Source organism: Dendrobates tinctorius, unplaced genomic scaffold (assembly GCF_039654945.1).
Source record: "Dendrobates tinctorius isolate UK_male_01 unplaced genomic scaffold, ASM3965494v1 ptg000073l, whole genome shotgun sequence".
Classification (NCBI taxonomy): Eukaryota; Metazoa; Chordata; class Amphibia; order Anura; family Dendrobatidae; genus Dendrobates; species Dendrobates tinctorius.
Window position 1 is genome coordinate 33,662,035 of NW_027361741.1, and position 27,002 is coordinate 33,689,036.

The following is a 27,002-nucleotide window of genomic DNA, read 5'->3' on the forward strand; positions in this document are numbered from 1 at the left end:
GCGGCGGCGGTCTAAGGACTACCTTATCCTTAAAAAAAAGTAAAAAATGGAGCCCTACAAGACAATGCCCCCAACTACGAGACCCGCCTAATGGAAGTTATGGCTACCAGGAATACCACCTTCCTGGAGAGATATGCCAACGAAATCTCCTGTAACGGCTCAAACGGGGCCTCCTGCAGGACACTCAGTACCAGATTCAGGTCCCAGGCCTCCAAGGGTGCCCTAAAGGGGGGTACCAAATGAGAAATCCCTTGAATGAACGTCTTGACCTGCATGATGGTAGCGATCTTCCGCTGAAAAAGGACCGACAAGGCAGATATCTGCCTCCTAAGGGAACTCGGAGCCAACCCTGCATCTAGGCCGGACTGGAGAAAGGCCAGGATGTTGGGGACCGAGAAGGATAATGGCGCCACTCCGTGTTCTCGACACCACTGAAAGAAAACCCTCCAAGTGTTATGATAGATTCTCGCAGAGGCCGGTTTCTGGGCGCTAACCATTGTAGCCACCACATCACGCCCGAACCCCGCCTGGGTCAGAACCCAAGATTCAACGGCCACGCCGTCAAACACAGGGCCCCTAAGTTCGGGTGGCAGATCGGCCCCTGAGACAGCAAGTCTGGACGTTCTGGTAGCCGCCAGGGTACGTCTGCGAGGAGCTGCACCAGATCCGCATACCATGCCCGACGGGGCCAATCTGGGGCCAGCAGAATAGCCGGAACCCCCTCGGTCTTGATCTTTCTGATGACCCTCGGGAGAAGTGGCAGCGGGGGAAACAAGTACGGGAGCCGAAACTGGTTCCATGGCAGGACCAGCGCATCTACTGCAATCGCTCGCAGGTCCCGAGACCGGGAGACAAACACGCCCACCTTGGCATTTTCCCTGGAGGCCATCAGGTCCACGTCTGGAGTCCCCCACCGCTGGCAAATTTGCTGAAAGACATCGGGGTGCAGAGACCATTCCCCGGCCGCGATCCCCTGCCTGCTTAGGAAATCTGCTGCCCAATTTTCCACGCCTGGTATGTGAACTGCTGAGATCATCGAGTGGTTCCTCTCGGCCCAGCGGAGTACATGCTCTATCTCGCGCATGGTTGCCCTGCTGCACGTGCCTCCCTGGTGATTCACGTATGCTACTGCCGTGGCGTTGTCTGACTGAATCCGGACCGGGTGCCCTGCCAGCAAGTGCTGAAACTGCTGCAGTGCCTATCACATTGCTCGAATCTCCAACAAGTTGATAGGGAGACGCGCCTCTTGAGGCGACCATTGCCCCTGGGCCGTGTGGTGGCGGAAGATTGCCCCCCAACCGAAAAGACTCACATCGGTCGTGATCACTAACCACTGATCCGGGGGAAAGGGCCTCCCCTGACGGAGAGATGAGTCGTGCATCCACCATTGAAGCGCCCTTCGGACCTGAGAGGACAACCTGCACTGATGATCGAGCGAGAACGGACTTTTGTCCCATGTCGCTAAGAGAGCATGCTGCAGGGCACGGAGATGAAATTGCGCAAACGGAATTGCTTCCATCGCCACCACCATCTTCCCTAGAACCCTCATCTCAAACCGGATAGTGTGGGGCCCCAGCTGTTGAAGGGCTCGAACTCCCTGCCGAAGTGCCCGAGCCTTGTCCTGAGGGAGAATCACCAACCCTCGGGAAGTATCGAAAAACATCCCTAGAAACAGAATCCTCTGGGCTGGAGTAAGGGATGATTTCTTCCCGTTGACCAACCATCCTAGGCAAGCTAGGGTATCCAGAGTGATGCTGACATTCTCCTCGCAAGCTCGAAAAGACGGACCCTTTACCAGAAGGTCGTCCAGGTACGGCAAAACCACTATGCCCCGAGAATGTAGAGTGGCCATAACGACCGCCATCACTTTCGTGAATATCCTGGGGGCCGTGGCCAACCCGAAAGGTAGGGCCACAAACTGGAAATGTCGCCCATCGATTGCGAACCGCAGGAATTTTTGATGTGGGGGAAAAATAGGGATGTGCAGGTAGGCATCCTGGATATCGATGGAGGCCAAATATTCTCCCTGCTCCATGGACGATATGACCGACCGGAGAGATTCCATGCGGAAATGCCTGACCCTGATGAACCTGTTCAGGAGCTTCAAGTCCAGAACCGGCCTTACTGTTCCATCCTTCTTGGGTACTGCGAACAGGTTGGAATAAAAACCCCGGGTTTCTTCGCCCTCTGGTACGGGGACAATAACCTCGTTGCGCAGCAGCACCTCGATGACCTCTAGCAAAGCCTGTGCCCGAACTTCGGTCTTGGGAAGCAGAGAAAGAAAAAATCGTTTTGGCGGATCCCTGATGAATTCTATTTTGTACCCGGAAGACACTAATTCTGCCACCCATGCGTCGCGTGCCACTGCGACCCAGACGTGGCAGAACCTGAGCAGACGTCCGCCTACCCTGCTGTCCCCGGGTACTGGATGTTTCGAGTCATTTTGTTGAGGTCCTCTGAGACCTGGCCCCCCCTTGATCTGGGCGGCCGGCCCCGCATCCTGCCCAAGGGGTTGGCCTTGTATGTAACCTGATGCTCTTTCTCTTGGCCATAGCGAGCTGGGACGGAGGTACCGGCCGCTGCCGTCCACCCTGGGGTACGAAATGCTCGAAAGCGCGCCTGCGGTTGACGAAACGGCACTTTACTCCTCTGTTGTGGAAGAAAGCTGCTTTTTCCCCCCGTGGCGTCTGAAATAAGCTTATCCAATTTCTCCCCAAATAACCGGTCCCCCTGAAAGGGAAGAGAAGTCAACGATTTTTTAGAGATTGAATCAGCCCGCCAGAGCCTTAACCATAAGGCTCTCCTAATGGCGATTGCGTTTGCCGCCGCTAGTGCTGCGCCATTAGCCGCATCTAAAGATGCACTAATTAAATAGTCCCCTGCCATTGCGATCTGACTTGCTATCTCGCCTACTTCTGTCGGCAACTCTCTATCCTGCAGGATCTTGTTTAAAGAATCCGACCATGACATCATGGCCTTGGCCAACAATGTCGCTGCAAAAGAAGGAAAGAGTGCTGATCCTGATGCCTCATATACCGAGCGGGCTAACCCCTCTATGAGTCGATCCGTGGGGTCCTTAATGGCGGAACCACTGGGAACTGACAACAGGGATCTTGAGGCTAGGCGAGACACTGGGGGATCCACTACCGGGGATTCCGCCCATCTTTTACAGAGTTCTGATGCGAACGGATACCTCAATTCTAGCGTTTTTTGTCCCGAAAAACGCTTATCTGGACGTTCCCTGTGCCGCTGCACAATGTTCTCGAACTCAGGATGAGTGCTAAACACTCTATGTGGTCTCCTGACCTTTTTAAAAGACACCTTATGACCTGCAGCTGGGGAGACATCATCCTCAATCCCCAGAGTCTGATTGACAGCTTCAATAAGACTGTCTACCGTCTCCCGACACCCCGGTATATCCAGGTTCAAGGATTCTTCTACGTCGTCACCTGAACTCTGCTCGCTCCTGGAAAAAGGTGACAGTGAGCGTGATGCCACACTCGCGGATGCTGACGCACCGGAGGGGCCTGGAGACACAGTATGGGTTCTTTTCCTGTGCGTCTGCCTAGAGAGTGTGCAGCCCCTGCAGGCCGGAGGCTCCTGTGAGGTGGACGACCCCTCCCAAACCAGCGAGCCGTCATCTCTACCCCTATCCGGGGCCTGAAGGGTCTCAATCGCCTTCGTAAGTGAAACCATGGACCGAGACAGTGATAACGCCCATTCCGGGGGATCCAGACCCTTGGGCTCTGTCGCAGGGGAGGGCTCCTGGGCGCGTTCGGAGTCGCAGGCTTCACACAATTTGATAGTCTGTGCTCGTGGGAACATAACCCCACAGGAAACGCATGCGGCATAAAGGAACGTGTGCGTTTTCCCTTTTCCAGACATAATGCCGCCTACTCCTATCACAAGTTAAAGGGGAAAGGAGGAGGAGGAGGGTAACCCTTAAATGTACCCGCGCAGTTCCAGGACGGGGTCGCACTTACCCTGCTTCTGTGAGCCCCCCTTCCAGCGTGACTCCTTGCCTCTGGGTAGGTCGCCCGCGTCTGTTTCCAGATGCGGCCTACCCTGCTCTGAAGCCGGGGCCTTGATTTGAACCAGCGCCCGCCCTAGTCCTGGGGGGCGGCGCCAGATATGATGTCACGCCGGGGGCGGCGCCGGCCGTGACGTCGCGTCGGGGGCGGCGCTGGCCGTGACGTCGCGCCGGGGGCGACGCAGCTGCGCCAGGAGGTGGCGCTAGATAGGACACCGTGCCCGGAGGCAGCGCCGACCGTGACGCCGTGCGGCGGCGCCCAATAGGACGCCGCGTCCGGGGGCGGGACCCCCCACCGGCGCCCAGGCCGAAACCGCGGCCACCAACCGGCCCAACACTCACCCCCCGACGGCGCACAGGCCCGCGGCTTGACACATACCTCCTGAGGGTGCAGGTACTCTGAGGCAGGGGGCGAAAGGCGGGGGGCGAAAGGCAGGGGGCGAAAGGCAGGGGGCGAAAGGCAGGGGGGGGAAGGGATCCCTGGCTCCTACTGGCTGCCCAGAGCCCTCCCCAGCTGCATACCTACCGGGGTATTTACTCTCTGGACGGTGCAGGCACCCTAGCTCCGTCTGCCCTGCAGGGGCGAGGAGAGGGACCGTCCGCCGCCATGCAGCACCGCCGTCTAGCGTTGGTGGAGCAGTGGGGGCGCACAGACTAGTCTTGTGCCTCTGTGCAAGCCCATGGTTTCCATACCTAGGGGTGGACAGGGCTAAGTCTGGCATCATGTCCCACGTCGCGGGAGAGGAAAACGTGGAGGGACACTCGCACGTGGTCGCCCGTTGCTGGTTTGGGGAAATCGGATCCTTTCAATAGGATGCGTTGCCCCTGTCTTATCTTCATAAAATAACAAACACGGAAAAAATAGATGTCTGGGGAAAAGTCCCAGAGATGTCCCTCGGTGCGGGAAAGGATACGCGGAGCGATGCTCAACGCGTGCTCGCCCGTTGTTGGTTTGGGGAGATCGGACCCTTTCTATAGGATCCGTCGCCCCTGTCTCCTCTTCATAGCGAGAGAACCGAAAAAGGAATAAAAAAAAAAAAAAATAGTCTGGAGAACTCCAGACTGCGTGTGCCTCCAAAGACACTAAGCAAAAAACTGGTTTCCGCCCGGTACCGGGGCGAGGGTGTATGTGGCGGAGGAGGAGCTAACCTGTTTTTTTGTATACCTAGTGTCAGCCTCCAGACGGCAGTAGCATACACCCACAGTCTCTGTGTCCCCCAATGAGACGAAGGAGAAAATAAAGAGTCTAAAGAAGACATTCAGAGGTACAAAGCTTATTCCATATATTGCATGTCTGATGGATGGACAGCCCACTTCTGGGACCTATATGTGGCTTAGTTCACACTAGGCGTTTTTGCATCTTTTTCCGTGTGTTTTTTATTGCAAATTTTCAGCTGCAGTTTACAGTAAAAGCAAAGTCTATAAGATCTCAGAAATTTCATGCACACAGTTTGTTCTTTTTGTCTTCAGGCTGAAAAAAAGCCTAGTGTGAACTTACTCTATCTATAGAGGGAGTCTCCCATGCCACGTAGCAAGACAGCGACCTACTAATCCATGTGAATATAAAATCCACCTTTGTCTATTCACTTCTATGCGAGTCACAAAATAAGCTGGCCTTAAAAAGAAGCCTGACAGCTAGGAATATATTGCCCAAACCACATGCAGCATGTACATTTGACTCTGAAATGCTGTGTTATAACAAAAAAAATCTTTTAAATGCCCCAGTGGACCAAACAGCAAAGGCGACTAGTCCAAGAGGCAAGTCTACGGTGGTTTGTCCCCGCCCGCTGCCATGACTCACAGGTCTCTCCTTATACATGCATAAAGAGAGAGACCCATCATTTATGGGGAGAGTGTGGTGAGAAGCTATCAGCAACCCACCTGTCTGACTAGCTACCCACGCATGCGTGTGACATACCTTGGGATCTTCATCCAGCCTTCCAGGCGCAGAGAGCCAGTCACATCCTTCATTTGCATTCCAGGGGAATTCATCTTCTCTCTACAAAAGGCTTCAGTGAAATGTGTAGCATATTCTGCAGGGAGGCCACATGTAGCTGGGAGGCAGGAGGAACACTTTGGGTGACACATGACCTGACATTCTTATAGAAAAACAAATAGAAATGGATATTAAAAATTCTGCCCGGGAAGTGACGAGTGTGTCTATAAGCCCTTACTAATGTCTCATGTGTTATGGTCATGTGAAATATTACAATTTTACTTACCTAAACACTTAGCTCCTTGGCGCCCAAAGTGCACAGTGTCCAAGCATACAGAACATTTGGCTGCCCGCATAGTAAGACCAACATTAAATCTGTGCGGAATATTATGATGCATTCGTTCTTTAAGGCGACGACTAAATTCTGCAGAAACCAAAATAAGGAAGTTAGTTTCTTTCATAATATACATCAGTCAGTAATTCAGATAATTCCAAAATAAGAGACTAGGCTGTCACCATTATTAGTTACTGGCACATTTACTCCACACATCCTCACCTTCAGGAGCAGAGGATTCCTTTCTACGACTGGACTGAGGAGCCAGTAAGTTGACCGCATTTGGCTGATGCTCTGGAGACCTTACCAGTGCAGACATTATAATCTGCTGCCTTGCTGTTCCCGGTGTAGATGGAAGAGGATGATCAGCCACTTTCAGATGTGCAGCTGCATAATACGGAAAAATGCACACTAAAAAGCCCATCCACAAATATAAAAATATATGCAGTGATAAGAAGATACATTCATCATACATATCAATAGGTAAACCTCTGTAGGTACTAGAGACCGTTCATTATCGGCACAGTTTTCAATTTTCAAAAAACACCTCTATAAATCACTTCTAAGGCCACATCTAGAATATGGGATCCTGTTTTGGGATCCACATTTTAAAAAGGATATTCAGAAGTTAGAGTCAGTTCAAAGGCGGGCAACTAGATTATTACAAGGAATGGGAGGCCTCTCATGTGATGAGAGGTTGGAAAAGTTGGGCTTGTGTAGAGGAGATTTCATTTATACAGTATGTATAAATACATGCAAGGTGAATACAAAGGACTGATGCATGACTTATTCTTTCCAAAGATTATACTAAGGACCAGGGGGCACTCATTACAGGTGGAAGAAAGGCGATTTCGGCAGCTACATAGGAAAGGGTTCTTTACAGTTAGAGCAGTCAGACTGTGGTATGCCTTAACACAAGCGGTAGTACTGTCAGACACTATAACAGCTTTTAAAAAAGGGCTGGATAATTGCCTCAATACACATAACATTGTGGTAAATAATCAACTTAGTGACAACATATGTACAATTGGTGGAGAAAGGTTGAATTTGATTAACCTAGGTCTTTTTTTCTACCTGTAACTATATAATCTAGTAGATCTTAGTCTGCATGTATTTGAGTGTCCCTGTAGACGCTATTCCATACCATCCTTCTCTCCAGTCTTCACATTGAGCATTGTGAGACAATGGTTTCTATTCCATTTGCTATGCTGGATTTGACTAAACATTATGGAAGACAACGGAGCTCCTACTAATCAGTGAGGAATGACCATCTTACCTTCCTCCCTGGCAGATCGCAGCTCTATCCTTGTTTTTTGTAGTGCTTCTTCAAGTTCCGCTGTCCGCAACTTCTCCTTCTCCAGTGCCACCTTTAACTCATTGTACTGCAAAGGTATTTGTGATGTTTGATTGGGGTCGTCTCTGCGCCTGCCAAATAAACCCTGCAACACAGGCTACTATTTTTGTAAAAATGCTTCAAGCTAGTGAAAAAAAAAAACATGAAAAAAAAAAACATACTAAAAGCATATATGGTTATTGAATGCTTTTGTGCACTAACGCTCACCTTTTTCTTCTTGGATGGTTGGTCCATTTTTGCTTGCAAGAAGTCAATGAGTTTAGTTTGTTGAGAAATGGTCCCCTCCATCTTTACTTTTTCATGAGAATAGAGAGCCTAAGGGATGAAATACCACGTCTTCCACCAGAGTACTGACTAATGATACCTTCAATCTACGCCACAAAATCCTTACCTGCATGTTCTCCAGCTGATATTCTAAGTCACTTCTTTCTGTCTTCAGCAAGTCTGCTCGATCCAAAGCTTCCTGAAGTCCTTGAGTCAAACGAAAGATGTGATTCTTTTGAAGGTCCATTTGCTGCTGAAGTTTAGCTTGCTGCTCACATAAAACAGGACATTTCAGTGGTCTGAAAACCAAAAACCTCTGAGATATATATGGAGATAGTCCTTATACCTCTTCAAGGAGTCGCTGCTTCAATTCGCGCTCAGTCTCCAGTTTCTGCTGCAAGCTGCGTGCATTCATTTCCAACATTGCGTGTTTCTTCTCCAGATCATTTAGCTGTGTGATTGATGAAATCATTAGTGTTCTATTTTCTAATGTTAAGGAAACATCTTGAAATGGATATAATTAATTATTATTATTATTATTATTATTAAATGACCTAGGGTGGCCATACACATTAGATGAACCAGTCTATCATTTAACATGGACTTGTTGGATTTCAACATGCCCTATCCTTTATTTTCACTAGGCACGAATGCATGTATATGTGTGGGTCTGGAGGAATAGCGGTTGGCTAATGGGCCATCTAATTTATATGGTCTCCTTCATATAGAGCAATTATGTAATAAAAAACAGTAAAAAGATTAGTATAAAACTGCCACAAGAATTGACCTATTTGTCAATATGTGTACACATGTTCAGCATCTACAGTTTCTTGGCTGCAGCCCCCTACTGGTCTGGACATGTAGGCCATCTTAGGGGGAAGTCAGGCAGCAGTATACCATAAATTGTAGCGAGATCAGAACACAGTGCACAGACGGGCAGGCGGCTCTCCCGACCCGAGAGTGAAAGCTTCAAGTATTTCTATGCAGCTGTCACGCTAGAGTCGGCAGAGCCGCCGGCCAGTCCGTGCACTGCTTTCCAATCTTGCTGCAAATTATACAGCACTTGACTGCAAACTTACTTGTAGTCATTTTAGAATTTATGTAGGATTGCTACTCTGATCTTCCCACATAGAAATCTATTTCACTTGAGGAGATCATAGCTGTAAAGAGATCTTGCTTAACAAGGAGCTCTTTAATTTCAGCCCCTTGTAAAATAAAATGTATTCTTTAATTGGCACTTAATCCAGCACCATGGCAACAAAATTCAAATATATGTTCCTTAAAATACTGCTAATGCTGTAGCTCTACTTATTTCACAATATCAACATAGCCTAAATATTTATCCCTATTTATAACTTTCCTCAGACTTCAGGGTGAGGATGACAGCACGGCTATAAAATGAAACCAGTGGTACAGTACCCAATACTGACACAAAGGCATTTTTTTTTTTTTTTTTTTAAAGAGGACCTTTTACCAATTTTTTCTTGTTAAATTGGACATACCATGTAATAGTGGTTGCAGAGCGGAATAAAACAATATTGTTTTGTTTTTATTTTGCCTCTTTATTGCTGAAATATTAGCAAGCCCAGTATTTGGACCAAAATGAGCTAATTTTCATTAAGTCCAAGTGGGTGTAATCAATGTTTTCACTGGGAGCATGGAATCCTTCTTTGTATATCATGCTGTCCAATCATAAACAGGCAGAAACACTCAAAAGGAAAGAAGAATACGTGCCCTCCCCCACCATAGAGCAGGTTTCCCAGTGTGTGAGATGTAATGATACAGCTCTGACCTCCTGCATGAGTGAGTGTGGGGGGAGGGGCAGCACAGCTAGGTTTAGCAGTGCCACATTGCAAACCTTTCTGTCTGGATCTGAGAGTTCAATGTGTCTGTATCATTTATGTCTGCTGTGCTGTCATTACATCTCACACAGGACTAACCTGCTTATTCTGGACTACTCCTGTGTCTCGTAATGACATCCTGTGGTGATGAGAGTGTTTACAAGATGAGCACAAGAGACCTCAGTGTGATAATGAGATCTACGGACAGGCAGTGTGGGGGAGTGGTAGTACAGCAGAGTTAACTGTGCTATAAAAGGAAGAGAGCTGATAGAAGGGTTTGTAATGTGACACAGCTCAACTCAGCACTGCTCCTACCCTCACACTATTGAAGCAGGTTAGACCAATTCCGCATAGAAAATTTGGTGAAAGATTTACCGGAATTGCCGGTGACAGCATGTAATCACATGAACACAGGTATGCGATTTGCATACTTCGTGTCACACTCCAACTAGACGTGCCTGGCTTCTCTCAAACAAATACAAACAAATAAATGAAGCCGAGCACATCTAGTCGGCATGTGACTACATGTACACAAATTGTTTACTTGCATTCACATGACTGCACGCTCTCATTACCAATACTGGTGAATAATGACAGTATCAGTCCTCTCCTAAACTATCTTCTAAGCGAATTTATCTGCTTGAACTTTAATGAGGTCATAATGGTTACAAAGCCTGAGGAGCTCACTGATTGATTCATTGTTAATTCATTCTATTTACTGTGATACACCTAGGCAGCAGAAGTAAAACATTTCATTAAACCCTATGGCAAAAATCATTTTTAGCCAAAAATAAATAGATTTACGTAATAAAAAAATGCTGCCAATGCCATAATCATACATAAATTTGCAAGCTAATACACTAACCTTATCGGACAGACTTTCAGTCTTGAGTTTCTGATCCTTAAGAGCTTGTTGAAGAGCCAAAATCTCTGCCTTATGTTCTTTAACTGCCAGTTCCACCATTTGGCGAGATTCTGTGCTGCGTTGGTCAGCCCGAGCTCTGGAAAGACAGATAAATAAGTACTACAAATAAGTAGATCACACTTTCAATGGATCATTATTGAAACTGGAGACCCATTCAGAGTTATAATGCTATAAGTTCAATAATATTCAGAAAAACACCTTTGGTTAGATTCAATAAAACAGGTGTTTTGCATGCCAGTCTTAATGAAGGCCCCGCTGGAGTGTAGAGATGTGTCCCACTTTGGCGGCGATGGATGGGACTGGCGTAAAAATGAAAAAGTCACAACATTTTTACGCAACTTTGTTTTGAGCTAAATTTTGGGACATGTGAAAACACCTTGATTAATCAGACCCTAAATATTATGAACATCGCAATAGTGCAAAAGATGATTTGTATCATTTGCTCCTTACTTGACGCTATATTCTACAGCAAGAGCTTCTCTTAGGCCTGTTTCACACATCAGTTTTTTCCCATCAGTCAAGATCCGCCAATTTTAAAAAAAAAACGGATCCGCCAAAAAAGGGGCGGATCCATTTTTTACACGCATACACTTACATTATTGGCGGATCCTGACTGACGGTCGTCCGTCACACCCGTTATTGTACGGATCCGCCAAGATTTTAGCGGCTCCCGGGCAGATGAGACGGACCCTGCAACGTTTTTTTGCAGTGACGGTCCGCTATTTTCACTCCGGGAAGCATTTTAACCCTTAACTACAGCCCGTCCGAGAGCAGCTAAAATCTCTCTCGCGATAATCGTGATTGCGCAAGTTGGGCGGGATCGTGCACCAACTCCCGCGATGATCGGGTGGGATCACGCTACAACTCCCGCGATGCTCCGGCGAGATCGCGCACCAACTCCCGCAATGATCGGGCGGCATCGCGCTACAACTCCCGCGATGCTCCGGCGGGATCGCGCACCAACTCCCGTGATGATCGGGCGGGATCGTGCTCCAACTCCTGCGATCATCGGGCAGGATCGCGCTCCAACTCACGCGCAATCGCGCTCCATATCCCGGCTGCGATCTACATCCAAATCGCGATCGCCGGATCATGCCTGCGAGATCCCCACTCTCTTCTCGCGGCCCCGCTACATCGCCGGTAAAAAAATTTTTACAGGACCGCGGTTCCTTTAACGCTCCTAGATCGGCGGATCCCGTCACACCAACGGTCCGGTGGCTCCCGTTGGTGTTTCGACGGTCACGGATCCGTTCTCCGCCTTTTTGGCGGCTGGCAACTGACTGCAGAAACGTAAGTGTGAAACAGGCCTTAGAGGGAGATGATGCCTGCAGTGTTTTAGACAATCTTAAAAACTGATTCCCTTTTGGTTTAGATAACAAAATCCTTATAGACGTACGGGCACAATTGGTAATGCAGCTGGAATTACATGTCAATTTTTTCAAACTAAAATGTCTTATTCAGCCATACATAATTATACGACTTATTCACATCTTAGGGCCAAGGTGACATAAGTGCCAGCACTGCAATGATCCGACCTTTAAGTTTCCATTGTCCGAACACAATCATTACTAGCATATCTACATACACTACTTGAGACCTTTTCTAAGCAGTGGATACATGGTCCTAACGATTGACCCAATTGGGAAATGGTTCAAAATATCACTCTGCACTGTGTATGTGGCCAGTTTTGCACATGAGGATAATTTATAGAGTATCCTGCAAGTTAAGAGTATTACGTTTTTTGTCTGAGGCAGGGATGAAGAACGAAAAAAAAAAAAAAACTACTTAGGCACATTGATTTCAAAGAAAAATATGAAAGTATAAAAGTGTAAAGTGAAATACAGCTGTGGCATAAGGGATTTTTTGGGTAGCTAGCTGCAAGAATTCCAAGCAGCAGAACGCATGTGATCAGCACAATGCAGGAGACATGCTTAAATAAGAGGACATGATTAGATAAGAGGCTTCTTACAAATTTAATGGAAAGTTAGCTGCAAGTGAAAGCAGAAAAATGCTATTTGCAAGGATAGATCTTGTAAATCATAATTGTAAATAAATCTCCTTAAATGTTTCCTCTAAGTAGAAGATTATGAAATACCGTACATAAAACCCACCAGAATAAGATAATTAACAACGTTTGTGTAAACAGATGACAATGGTGTGAAAACATGACAAGTTATTGGAGAATATGGCTTAAAAAATGGTTATATTTGCTAAAAACAGAAATGATTAACGGTGCATTAAAACGAGAAATGGAAGGATGGAAAGATCTGTCTTTTAGGATACATTTCACTTTAAGATGCTCATAAAGGAGGAAAGATACAAAGAGGTAATTGGTATTTAGCAAGGCACACTATTACAAATTATGTGTCTTACTCAGGAGGAAGTGCCAAAGCTTCTTAAAAGATGAACAATAAATCTCCCTGCCCAGATGGCACATGCCTGGTTGGTTTCCAGCAATTAGGTCTTGTAATAAAACACAGTGACATACGTCCTGAAATTTAAGCACTCGCTGATGGAAGAGTTCTAGAAATGACCAATATTAAAGGGGTTACCTGAGACAATTTTATTATCAAGGGGCTAAGAATGGACAACCAGCTAGTTAACTACCTGCCTATCCTTGCCAGTGCCGGCTCAGAGCAATCACAGACCATTCCTGCCGGCAATTCTGCGGCTTCATTTGACCTTGCGTCAACAGTGCAGCTCTTCGTCTACCGGGTTGCTCTGTCGATGGGGGATGTAACTCCCGATGTTATACAAATTGACAGCCAGCTTCCCATTAGGTAGTGGAGAGCCAGCTCTCAATCAGCATGACATTGGTATTAACGCCCCATCAACAGAGCAGATGAGAAGAAGCTACTCTACTTAGACAGCCCTGCAAGTGCTGCGGCTGTCTAACAGTCGAAAGACATGCAGCAGCGGGGATTCAAACATATTTTTGGATCACGCCAAAGACACACTTGGTAAGCACACGAGCATACTCTGATAATGCCCTATTCTAAAATATTCGCTCATCACTACTAACTGTCACTATATCAGTGGTCATCATAACCAAGGATTACTACTAAAGTCCTGCAATGCCTGCATATGAGGAAAGACACACAGCGAATCAAAAAAACGATTCTACATTTCTAATTAGAGGTATTTGCTAATATTATTATTACACCTACTATATATTGGGATAGGATCTTGGAGCTGGGAATACCCCTTTTAAGCCCATAAGAAAAAAATTATATAGTCCTGGATAACCTTTTTAAGAGGGGACATCCCACAATTAAAAACTACATTTATTTTAGATCATTATCATCATTAGAAATGTTATAATCAATCTACAATAATGGTTGTTTCTAGACTTTATGGCAATATATACATTTATGTGTGTGCACATATAAATATATATACATAGACACACAACACCAGTTCGAAAACAGGTGGTACACTGTAAAATGTAAAGAAAACAAGAAATCTCTTATAGCCATACTTTATTCACAACAGAACATAGACACCAGATCAGAACGGAAAAGTTAGTCATTGTTATATTTTATTTGAATAAAGAATTAACTAATTTAGAAATTGATGGCAACAATACAGCTCAAAAACATGGATTTGTGTGATAACTCACCGTAAAATCCTTTTCTCCGAGACGCTCATTGGGGGACACAGATAGTGTGGGTGTATGCTTCTGCCGCTAGGAGGCTGACACTAAGTGAAAAGAGGTTAGCTCCTCCTCCATCGTATACACTCTCGCCCCTATTATGGGCAGAACTCAGTTTGGTGCCAAAGCAGTAGGAGGACAACAAAAATCAGCCTTAATACAGGTACAACATGTCCAGAAAAGGACCACCCTTATATCACATAAATAAATGCGTATTAACTAAACAAAAACAGAGCCAACAGGTTAATAGGGTGGGTGCTGTGTCCCCCAATGAGCATCTCGGAGAATGAAAAAAAATCCATGTTTCTCCTTCGCCTCATTGGGGGACACAGATACTGTGGGACGTCCGAAAGCAGTGCCTGGGTGGGAGAATTGACTCACTGATCCAAGCTACAGGCACGTCTTGTTTAAAAGGTGCGCCACCGCTGCTTGGAGAATCCTTCTACCCAGGCTCGCATGCCTGAGCATGGATATTATAATGTTTGACAAATGTGTGCAGGCTGGACCAGGTTGCTGCTTTGCAAACCTGTTCCGTTGAAGCCTGGTGCCGAAGCGCCCAAGAGGCGCCCACTGCCCGGGTAGAGAGCGCTCTGATCCCTGCTGGAATCGGCGTGCCTCTAATGCAATAGGACTCCTGAATAGTCAAACGAATCCATCTGGCTATGGCTGACTTTGAGGCAGCGAGTCCCTTCCTGCGCCCTTCGGGGAGCTTGAACAGCGTGTCCGTCTGACGAAAGGATGCCGTCCGCGACACGTACCTCCGGAGGGCTCTTACCAGGTCTAACGTGTGAAGAGCCTTTTCCACTCTGTGCACCGGTGCTGGACAAAATGAAGGCAAAACAACATCTTCATTAATGTGAAAAGAGGACCCGACTTTTGGCAGAAAAGGAGGGGCTGATCTGAGGACCACCTTATCCTTATGGAAAGTGAGGAACGGAGCTCGGCAGGATAGGGCCGCCAGCTCTGAAGCCCGCCTGGTTTTTGTTACAAATGGAAAGGTGGTGGGAGTGATGACTAAGGGTCCTTTCACACTGCGTTAAGGCACCCGTTCAGTGGCTCACTTTGAGGCTTACATCCGACCCCCTCAAAAAAATGTGATTCCCACTTATGCACCAATGGGGCCGTATGCTATAATGTTGTCGACAGAGTGAACGCGTGCTCTCTCATGCCTCATTTTCGGGCATATACGCCTACTGGAGGCAGACACTCCGTATTACCAACAAATACAGTCCGCAAACCCAACACAAAACTATAAAATCATGGATTTCGTCTCATATACATCTTGCAATGGGGTATACATGATACAGTGTACAAGGTGCCCTGAGGGGAACCTATATTGGGGAAACTAAGCAAAAGATACAAACAAGGATGAATCTACATGGGCACACAGTTAAGAATGAACTGGACACGCCTGTGAAAAAACATTTCTCTGGACCTGCACACTGTATGACAGATTTAAAAGTTTCAATACTGAAAGGTCATTTTAAGGACAGGGAGAGGAAAATCGTGGAATTCAAACAGATAAGTATTTTCAGCTCTTTGACAATGTGACTGAATTTAACATCTGGATTTTGACTCACTACATGGACACAGTACACACCTCCACCAGACCAACTCCACATCAGTACGCTATCACTCCCACCACCTCTCCATTTGTAACAAAAAAAAAAAACTTAATTTGATTTCCTTGGATTATCTTTAGGAAGCATCACCCTATCCACCCTATGCACATGCACACCTGTCATGTTGTAATATCTCTTAAATGTTGTGCTTTTGTCTCAGTAATTAATTTGTAAACCAGCCTGAAGGAGCCTGTGTGCTCTGAAAGCTTGCAAATATACAATAATTTTCAGACTATAAGGCTATGGGCCCACGTAGCACAATGAAACCGGACTCCTTCCCAGAAATCGCGCCCTTTTTTTCCGCGCGATTTCACAGCGATTCTGCCGCGATTTTCTCAAGCACTTTCCAAGCAATTTGAAGCATCGCTTGGAAAGTGATTGACAGGTTGGTCACACTCGTCAAACATAGTGTTTGACAAGTGTGACCAGCTTTTTACTATTGAGGCCGCCTATGCGGCCTCAATAGTAAAAGATAGAATGTTAAAAATGATAAAAAAAATAAAAAATCGGGGTATATTTACCTTCCGGCGTCCCGCGCTGCCATCCCGGGCCTCAGTGTTCCCAGCGATGCCTTGCGAGACCTGTGATGACGTTGGTCTCGCGTTACTATAGCGATCTCGTGAGATCGCTAGAGTCACGCGAGACTACGTCATCATAGGACCTTGCCGCAAGGCATTACTGGGAACGCTGAGGCCCGGGATGGCAGCGCGGGACGCCGGAAGGTAAATATACCCCGATTTTTTATTTTTTATTCTTTTTTTTACAGGGGTATGGTACCCAGGGCCTGGAGGACAGTCTCCTCTCCTCCACACCGTGGGTACCAAGCGCACATGAGACGCTTAACTTCCCGCATGGTGGGCATAGCCACATGCGGGAAGTAAGCGATTCTCATGCATTCCTATGGGTGCGGAATCGCGGCAATTCTTTGCGATTCCGCACAAAAGAATGATCATGCTGCGATTTTTTCCGCGATGCGATTCCGCCGCGGAAAAAAGCGCAGCATTAGCACAGCATGTGCGGAATGCCATAGGAATGCATGGGGTGCGTCATGTATAAGATTTTTAAACATTTTTGCAGCGTTTTCGTGCCAAAAATCGCGGCAAAAACGCTTAAAAATCGCATCGTGGGCACACAGCCTAAGACGCACTTTTTTTACCCAAATTTTTTTTTTTAGGGAAAACGGGGGTGCGTCTTATAGTCGGAATATACCGTAATTACAATTAGGTAGCAGCAGGAGTCGTTCGATTCTTCCTGTGGTTCAATGCTGCAAAGCGATGATCTCACTCCCATCCCGCAGTGCAGCAGGTGTGGCGGTGCTCGGTGGTGCAGTTGCTCCGGCGACATTTTGTGAAAGCCTGGAACCTGCGCACTTCCATTGCCTCGATGCTGAGGGCGCCGGGAAAATGGCTGCTGAAGGCAGTGCATGCGCAGATTTTTTCCGGTTAGACAATAAAGCATTCCTATATATGCAAACCAAAGCAGAATTTGAGCAAGAAAACAGCCACCAAATGTAAAAAGCGATTCATACTTTATTAATCCACATAAATGTAAAAATAAACATGCCAATAATAAGGCCTTATAGAAGGAAAAAAGAAAGAAGTACTGCGGCTAATACAGGAGTACACAGAATAACAATGCGGCCAAAAATCATAAGTATACACATCTACTGTACATAAAAGAATAAAAGGGCAAGTCATAAATAATGCATATTGCAAAAAAATGGGCCAGTAAACAGTATGCTAATGCATAGCAATAGCCAAATCAGCATGCCCATTTGTAATAATATAATATAAATGCCGCTTACCCATGGTCGCTAGTGTGTCTGTGCGCCTCCCTGCAGACCCCCTGACGCGCGTTTCGAGTTACGTGCTCTCTCAAAAGGGGTGCCAGATATACGCTTTTTACATTTGATGGCTGTTTTCTTGCTCCAATTCTGCTTTGGTTTGCATATATCGCTAGTGGGAGCTTTTCCATCTTTTTATTGTTTTTGACAGGCATTATGCATCAGTCTTTGGGTTAAAGTAATGTCTTCATTATTCACTATAGACACCTGGTGCTTATTTTGACTCTTTTGTTCTTAATAAAGCATTCCTAGAATACTTTTGTAATTTTTGGGCATTAAATTATTCGCACAAAATTTAGAATTTAGTTTAAGTCACATATTTAACAACAATTTTGGCTTTAATCGGTGATGACCCACTAGTTATGGCCTGTCAAACCATATTTGCTCTCTAGTAGTGTTCTCATTCAATTCTGCTATTTTGCAGCTCTGTTTATTGCACCTTTATGTATGAATAAAGTTCACTTAAAGCCACGTTGAGTCTATGTTTAAAGAAAACATTTATAAAAAAAAATTAAAAAAAAAAAAAAAAAAAGAGAGAGCTAGTTTCTATAAGAACAAGGTAAAACAGAGAGAGTGTACCAAAAAAAAAAAAGCCAAAATATATATCTCAATTGTAAAGGCCTGTATAGATTTTTACCTTGTTTGGACCAGTAGAAAAATTTTAGAAGCACTGGAAAAACCTACAGAATCAGTTTGCATGACCTGGGTTGGATTTTTGCTAGTATCACCTACATGATACTTTGGAATAGCAATTTATGCATTTGATGATGATGTTAATGCTAAAATGGTAAAGTAAAAAGACAGCAAGTTTAATGGTATGTATGAAAAGGTTTGCTCCAGGTAAAGCAGTGCTGGAATCATAAATAATAATATAAATTATGGTGTCCATTTTTTAATAGAAAAAGGAAAAAAGACAAGTACCTATTTAGCCCAGAGCCTGTAAGATGCTGTCTCTCCGCTTGGCGCCAACTGCGGTACAGAGCAGGAGACACTGAACGTTATGAGCCAATAATAACCTCACAGAATTATAATCTTCCTGCTTTTACAGTCTGAATACACATCACTTTCACTGCCGTCTGCTACTGAGTTGTGACTGCTAATAAATCAAAGAAGGCCACGAACAAGAGTCACTGGTCTAGACATATACAGATGTAAATCCCTAACACCTAATCCACTTATTTCGAAGGATTAAAGGAGCAAAGAAACCAAGCATGCATGAAAAATGATTCAGTGCCCAGTATCTAATGGGCAGCGTCTCTCCTTGTAGAGAGTAAAGTGCAAGGCAGTGTAAAGAGACTTCTAGGCCATGCAGTGCTCCGCTTGGAAATTAAATATGAAAATTGCCTACTCAGAGAGGAAGAGGACTTGAACTCTAGCGCCACCTATTGAAAGAAGCACTCCTAAAAGTCAGTATTGGCCCTATAAAGAGAATTGCCAGATGACTTGAGATAAAAGCCAAACCAGAATTTGCAGAAATGTGTTTCAAGGTGTTGCCCCTCCCCAGTGTAAAGCAAGAGATCTGATTTGACTGTATGACAGACCTAGGATTGGGGTCTAAGGGGTAGCATCTCTCTGTGGAGAGTGGTCAGTGCCCAGTGTAGACTCAAAGCTACAACCCCAGACTATAGCAAATAGTGGAAAAGACTCCTTGGACAGGATATTTTAGAAAACTATACCACAGTCTCTTTGGCTACAGGAAAGCATTGTATAACATATGCTCATGTTTAAATTAGTTGTCCAGCTGCGCAGCTGGAAGTAGAGGGACCAGGAGTCCTGGAAAGTAGTGGAAAAGAAAGTTAGTGGAGTAGAGATTAAGTATTACGTCCTTTATGATTTTATGCCACTCTTGAACATTTTTGAGGGAAAAATTTGGGTGGCCAGGATAACCCCTTTGAGGTGTATGAGAGGAGCTTCTAATTATAATAGCCTATGATGAACTGGAGCAGCAGGTTACCAATAATGCAAACAAGGATCAGCATGTTTTTACAGTTTGTTGAGCTGCAAATAAGCTGAATGTCCAGCGATACAAAGTCTATGCACAGCACGAATATAAAGGTATAAAAGAAAAATACCAGGTCTTTACCTGCCCTGCTTTTCAGTATCCAGAAGTCGTTGCACTTCTCGGAGTCTACACTCAAACTGTGTCTTCTCGTCTTCTAGTGAACTTCTCCAGCTTTCCCACTGACGTTCCTTTTCTAAGAGCTCATCGTTCAGAGCCTCTAAATCCATTACCTGCTCCTCCAGCATTGTGCATGTTGTTTTAAGAGCTTCCATGGTCTGTAATTATCACAGCACACCTTTTAAAATTAATTTTCACAAATCCTAATTTACAAAGTTAAGGCTTTATTGTCTATGCATATGTATATGGTGTAAAAACGTAAAATGAAAGCTGTCCAAAGGGGTGAAGTTAATGTAGGGAGGGGTCCTTCATTTGAACCCTCATCTCTTGGCTATAGTACAGAGGAGTAAGGCTATGTGTGCACGTTGCGCCTTTGCTTGCAGAAATTTCTGCAAGATTTCTGCATCTCTTAGCAGAAAAAAGCAGTGGAAAATATGCACATTTTTGATGTCATGATGTGATGTCATTTCCTTGTTCAACCTTTCTTTTTCATTCTCCATTGAAGACCATGATATCATTACATACCATGTTTAAATGTATAATGTTTACACACACAAAACAAATATAAGTGAATATATATTTTACCAAGCCTGAGGTTTAGTAATAAACAGGTGTCAGCCAGATACCCTCATTAATAAAACAATACATAAAGAATTAAATAAAGACACACACACACACTCACCAGCCTGTGTAGGAGCATTAACATAATTAACCTACATGTGCTGTAACAAAACAGCAGCTGCCAGAAATCTGCATGAAACTCAATATCTGTTTATTTTTCAAAAAATAAAAAAAAATTGGTTGGGCTCCCGCATAATTTTCATACCCAGCAGAGGGAAAGCCGACATCTGAGGGCTGATGTTAATATTCTGGGAAGGAGCCAAAGGTTCCCAGGCTATTAATATCAGCTCACAGCTGTTTGCTTAGCCTTTACTGGCTAGTTTACAGGGGAATCAAAGAAGAAAATTGACATGGGGTCCCCCTATAAAATCGAACTAGCAAAGGCTAGGCAGGCAGCTACAGGCTGATATTAATAGCCTGGGAAGGGGCCATGAATATTGGCACCCCCGCAGGCTACAAACATCAGTTCTCAGCCGTCCCAAAAATGGTGCATCTTATAGATGCCCCAATTCTGGCATTAGCCTCGTTCTTCCCACTTGCCCTGTAGCGGTGGCAAGTGAGGTCCATATTTGTGGGGTTGATGTCACCTTTGTATTGTCAGGTGACATCAAGCCCACAGGTTGGCAACGTAGAGGCATCTATAAGACACCTATCCATTACTAATCCTATAGTTACATGGTAAATAAAGACACAGCAAGAATAAAAGGAGATTTTTGTGTACTCACCATAAAATCTCTTTCTCTTAGCCTTTAATTGGGGGACACAGAACCTTGGGTGTTATGCTGCTGTCCACTAGGAGGCGACACTATGCATAATCTGAAAAAGATTAACTTTGGCTCCTCCTCTGCAGTATACACCCCTGGACGGCGTCAGCCTTCTCCAGTTTTGTGCCAAAGCATAAGGAGGAACGTAACCAAATAACATAACCATGCCTGTAAGAAGGCTACTATGTACGAGCTCAAAGAACAATATGAGAACTCAACAGGAAACAACGGCCCGTAAGGGCAACAGGGTGGGAGCTGTGTCCCCCAATTAAAGGCTAAGAGAAAGAGATTTTACGGTGAGTACACAAAAATCTCCTTTACTCTGTCGCCTAATTGGGGGACACAGAACCTTGGGACGTCCCAAAGCAGTCCCTGGGTGGGAAGCAGTGGACGAATATTGTGCTGACAGTCCCCTAGACTTGGTGTACTGCCGCCTGCAGAACCAGTCTACCCAGGCTCGCATCCGCTGAGGACTGGGTATGAACACTGTAGTGTTTCGTAAACGTGTGTAGGCTAGTCCAAGTGGCCGCCTTGCACACTTGTTGTGCCGAAGCCTGATGCCGAATGGCCCAGGAGGCCCCTACTGCCCGTGTAGAGTGTGCCGTGATACCGGCCGGAAGAGGGGAACTGTTAAGTCGGTAGGCCTCATGTATGGTGGACTTGATCCACCTGGCAAGGGTAGCCTTGGAAGCCGGCAACCCCTTGCGACTACTTTCCGTAAGAATGAAGAGGGAATCGGATTTCCGGAAAGGTGCAGTCCTGGACACGTAAATCCGCAATGCCCTGACTAGGTCAAGCGTATGCAGAGCCTTCTCCACTCTATGTACCGGAACCGGGCAAAGGGAAGGCAGTGAAATCTCTTCGTTAAGGTGAAAGTTGGACACAACCTTCGGAAGGAAGGATGGTACCGTGCGGAGAACCACCTTGTCCTGGTGAAAGGCTAGGAAAGGTCGTCTGCAGGAAAGTGCTGACAATTCCGACACTCTGCGTAACGAGGTGATAGCCACTAGAAAAACCACTTTCTGAGACAGAATGGAGAGTGGAACTTCTCTAAGAGGTTCGAAGGGTGGAGCTTGCAATGCTGTCAGGACCAGATTGAGGTCCCACGTATCCATCGGACGTTTGTAGGGAGGAACCAATCGGGAAACTCCCTGGATGAAAGTCCTTACTTGCGGTTTAATAGCAATGCGCTTTTGAAAAAGGACTGAAAGCGCCGACACCTGACTCTTAAGCGAACTTAAGGATAGCTTGGCATCTAGGCCCGATTGAAGAAAACCTAGTACCTTCGGGAGGTAATAAGGGAGTGGGACTTGTCCATGAGATTCGCACCAAGAAAAGAAGGCTCTCCAGGTACGATAATAGAGCTTGGCAGAGGCAGGCTTCCTTGCCCTGATCATAGTTGCAATGACTGCCGGTGAAAAACCTGCCTGGGTTAGAATCCAGGTTTCAAGGGCCATGCCGTCAAATTGAGGGCCCCTGAATTCTGGTGGAAGAACGGACCTTGAGACAGAAGGTCGTGTCGGTCGGGTAGACGCCAGGGGGCGTCTGCCGTAAGTTGGACGATGTCGGCGTACCAAGTACGTCTGGGCCAGTCTGGCGCGATGAGGATGGTCGGAACTCCCTCTTGCTTGACCTTCCTCACGACCCTGGCTATTAGGGGGAGGGGTGGAAAAATGTACAGGAGTCGGAACTGGGACCAGTCCTGGACCAGGGCATCCGCTCCGACCGACCGCGGGTTGTGTGTCCTGGCCATGAAATTGGGAACCTTGGCATTGAGATGGGATGCCATTAGGTCCACATCCGGGGTTCCCCATCGTTGACAGATCTGGTAAAAAATCTCGGGATGGAGAGACCACTCCCCCGAGTCCATTCCTTGCCTGCTGAGGAAGTCGGCTTCCCAGTTTTCTACACCCGGAATGTGTACCGCAGAAAGTACCGACCTTGTGTCTTCCGCCCAGCGGAGGATATGAGCCACTTCTCTCATCGCCTGGGCGCTGCGGGTCCCGCCTTGGTGATTCACGTATGCCACAGCCGTGGCATTGTCCGACTGTATCCGTATGTGCGAGGCTGCAAGCAAGTGATGAAAGGCTCTCAGTGCCAAGAGAATGGCCCTGATTTCCAGAACATTGATGGGCAATGTCACTTCTCTCGGTGACCACTTGCCCTGTGCCCTGTGATGTAGGTGTACCGCCCCCCAGCCTGTCAGGCTTGCATCGGTAGTCAGGATCTTCCATTGTCCTGAGAGGAATGGCTTCCCTCGTGTAAGCGAGGTTGGTTTGAGCCACCAATGCAGGGACCTCCTGGTCGATGACGTCAACCTGAACTCCCTGTCGAGGGAGAAGGGGTTCCTGTCCCAAGATCTGAGTATGGCTAGCTGAAGGACCCTGAGGTGAAACTGGGCAAATGGCACTGCCTCTATTGCTGCTGCCATCCTGCCGAGAATTCTCATGGCAAACCGGAGAGATCGAGGAGGACTGCGAAGGAGTGTGCGAACTCCCAGACGGATGGCCAGTGTCTTGTCCTTGGGAAGGAGCACCAGGCCCCTGGTGGTGTCGAATACCATTCCCAGGAATGTTAGAGTCCGAGTTGGGATGGTCGACGATTTCTGTAGGTTGACTAGCCATCCCAGGCGACTCAGAGTGTCTAGAGTGATTGAGACACTGACCTCGCAGTCTTTGAAAGTGGGAGACTTGACAAGGAGGTCGTCCAGGTACGGGACGACTAGAATGCCTCTTGAGTGCAGGACGTCCATGGTGGCCGCCATGACTTTGGTGAACGTTCTTGGAGCCGTGGCGAGTCCGAACGGAAGGGCGACAAACTGATAGTGGTTTTGGTTGACCGTGAACCTGAGAAACCTTTGGTGGGCGGGAGCAATTGGTATGTGGAGATACGCATCCTGTATGTCTATGGAGGCGAGGAATTCTCCCTGCTCCATGGATGCAACGATGGACCGGAGGGACTCCATGCGGAAATGACGGACCCGTACGTAATTGTTGAGCTGTTTTAGGTCCAGTATGGGTCGGACGCCGCCTCCTTTCTTGGGGACTACAAACAAATTTGAGTAGAATCCTCGGAATCTCTCGTTCGCGGGAACCGGCACCACAACTCCTGATTGAAGGAGAGAGGAAACCGCTTGGTGGAAGACACGAGCCTTTTCTGGTGGTGTTGGAGGAACAGAAAGGAAGAACCGGTTCGGTGGAACGGAAGTGAACTCTATCTTGTATCCGGAAGACACTATTTCCCTGACCCACCTGTCTTCTGTAATAGGCAGCCAGACTTGCTGAAAGAGTAAAAGTCGGCCGCCTACTGGTGGGGTGTCTTCCGGAGTTTGTGAGTCATGATGAAGCGAAGTTCTGAGGTTTTCCTCCCTTGGGTTTCGCTTGGCCTGCTTTCGACTGCCAAGCCCTGTCCGGTCGCTGCTGCGTCCGTGGGTTGTCTCTGCGTGGAGAACGGTTGCGGTTTTGCACTGGGCGCGAAACGGAAGAGCCCGAGGAATTCCGAAAGGATCGGAATCGCGTCTGGTTTCTTCGTTTAAACGTGCGTTTCGGTTTTAGTTGAGGGAGAGAGGTACTCTTACCCCCGGTGGCATTGGCTATCATGGTGTCCCAACTTTTCGCCGAAAAGTCTACCAGTAGAATACGGAAGTCGCGTGAGGGACTTCTTTGAGGCCGCATCCGCTTTCCATTCTCGCAGCCAGAGGATGCGTCGGATCGTGATGGCGTTTGATGCTATTCCCGCTACACCTCTGGCGGAATCCAGGGCTGCATGAATCATGTAGTCTGCTACCACTGCCATCTGGACCGCTTGGTCCGAGAGTTCAGGATTTGAAGCCTGAAGACCCTCCTGTAGTCTTTTGGCCCAAGCTAGGATGGCCTTGGCTGCCCAAACTGAAGCAAACGCAGGGCCCAGAGAGGCGCCTGCCGCTTCGAAAATAGAACGAGCCATGCGTTCTACTTGCCGGTCTGCTGCGTCCCTGAGGGTTGAGCTATCCGGCAGAGAGAGTAAAGTCTGCTCTGCTAGCCTAGAAACCGGAGGGTCCACTTCAGGTGGATCTGCCCATTGTTTGGTGTCTTCCTGTGGGAAGGGGTACTTCGCTTCCAGATATTTGCGATTAGCGAATTTTTTGTCAGGCTGCGCAAACTGTTTGGTAAGTATTTTCTCAAACTCATCGTGATTAGGGAAGACCTTAGGTGGTTTTTGAACACTTTCGAAGCAAATCCTATGTTTTGGGACTTCCGGGGGCGACTCTGGAATTTTTAGCACCCGATGAATAGAAGAAATTATGTCCTCAACTAGCGCTGTATTGCTAGGGGGAGAAGGTACCACGGACCTGTCCGTTTCATTATCTGAGTTGGAGTCACAGATGCCCTCCGAATCCTGTGCCTCACTAAGGTGATCCCTGGAGGGCGACCTGGGGCGGGGGTCTTCTGTGGTGGGGGATCCCTGTGGTAAATTGCACTGTCTGTCTGTGGCAGGGGACTGCCCAGGAGACCTGGAATGACGCTGTCTCTCCCTAGAGGGGGACGACCTTGTGCTATAGTGCGACTCAGGTGATCGAGACCTGTGAGTCCGCTTACGTCTGTGAGAGTCGGAAGCAGCATGTTCCTGAGACAAGCTGTCCTTTTGCTGTGTACCGTCCATAGCCGGGGTCCGACTCTGCAGAGCTTGCAGCAATGTAGCAGTTAGGTTGTCTATGGACTGTGACATAGACTGAGACATCTGAGTTGCCCATTCCGGCGTGGCCTGTGACACTGAAGCGTCAGTAGGGACTCCCTGGGGTTCTGACCTAGAGTTCTGGATGCAGACCCGGCAGTGCGGATACGTGCTGCCACTAGGGAGCGTGGCTTTGCAGGCTGTGCAGAATGCATAGAAACATTCCTGCCTGGTTCTCTTCCTTGAGCCCGGCATAGTGCACAGAGGCTGGCTATAAGGGATCGTACAGGGGTGGCTACGTAGAGGGAACCCACAGAAAGCCTTATAGGAAGTATAGATTCACAGCTGAGTAATGAGAACCCAGCTGTGAGCTTACCCCACCGGTGTGCCCCTAGGTCCAGCGCCGACAGATCCAAGTTCTGTGCCCCCCGGAGACCGCTGTGATGCTTCTCTCCTGGATCTCATCCAGAAAAAATGGCCACCGGGGCTCTGAGGAGAGGGAGGAGGGGGCGGAGAGCTGAAAAGGGCGCGCTGGGCTGTGTAAAAACGCGCCCTTTCTGCCTCAATCCGCCCCTTCTATGACACTCCAGTGTGTCATTTTGGTCATCCGGGGGGCGGGCCGGGGGGCGGGGAAAAGGCGGCGGCTTCAGCTAGGCCGAAGCCGCGGTCTAAATTTGAAGCCTGATGCCCAGGAGGGCTCCAGAGCGGCGCGGTAGTCCGGGGGGGGGCGGATTTGTACCAGACCCCCCCAGAACGGTCGACTGGATAGCGGTGGGGGTAGCAGGGGTAGCGGTTTTTGTATGGGGGGCCCCTGAAGGGCTATGGAGCCGCTGCTGCTGCAGAGACAGGGACGCAGCAAAAGCCCTGTTTCTGCTGTGCCATCCAGTCCGCACCCTCCCCCGGCCCCCACAGGATCCCTCAGCCGGCCTGGGGTCCCTGGAAGCTGCGGAATGCTGCCTGATCTCCGACCCTACCTGAGGCGTCTCAACCTAATACCCCCTGCGGGGGATTAGGGAGGGTGCGTCTGTCACCGTCAGGGGGTCT

The 27,002-nt window shown here is 47.4% G+C and overlaps 1 protein-coding gene across 7 annotated transcripts in view; it reads right to left on the reverse strand.

Moving 5' to 3' along the window:
* Positions 1-27,002, reverse strand: part of CIT (citron rho-interacting serine/threonine kinase) — a 277,393-nt gene that overhangs the window by 63,711 nt on the left and 186,680 nt on the right. For 3 of the 7 annotated variants that reach the window (XM_073582720.1, XM_073582722.1, XM_073582723.1), the window contains exons 26-35: positions 19,885-20,078; positions 18,723-18,770; positions 10,625-10,760; positions 8,265-8,369; positions 8,046-8,186; positions 7,862-7,969; positions 7,577-7,751; positions 6,523-6,687; positions 6,253-6,390; positions 5,949-6,129 (exon numbers count right to left, since the gene is read on the reverse strand). In XM_073582720.1, coding sequence (XP_073438821.1) covers positions 5,949-6,129; positions 6,253-6,390; positions 6,523-6,687; positions 7,577-7,751; positions 7,862-7,969; positions 8,046-8,186; positions 8,265-8,369; positions 10,625-10,760; positions 18,723-18,770; positions 19,885-20,078 — 1,391 coding nt within the window. The remainder of the gene's footprint in view (positions 1-5,948; positions 6,130-6,252; positions 6,391-6,522; positions 6,688-7,576; positions 7,752-7,861; positions 7,970-8,045; positions 8,187-8,264; positions 8,370-10,624; positions 10,761-18,722; positions 18,771-19,884; positions 20,079-27,002) is intronic. The other 4 variants (XM_073582721.1, XM_073582724.1, XM_073582725.1 and 1 more) reach the window with 3 other exon arrangements.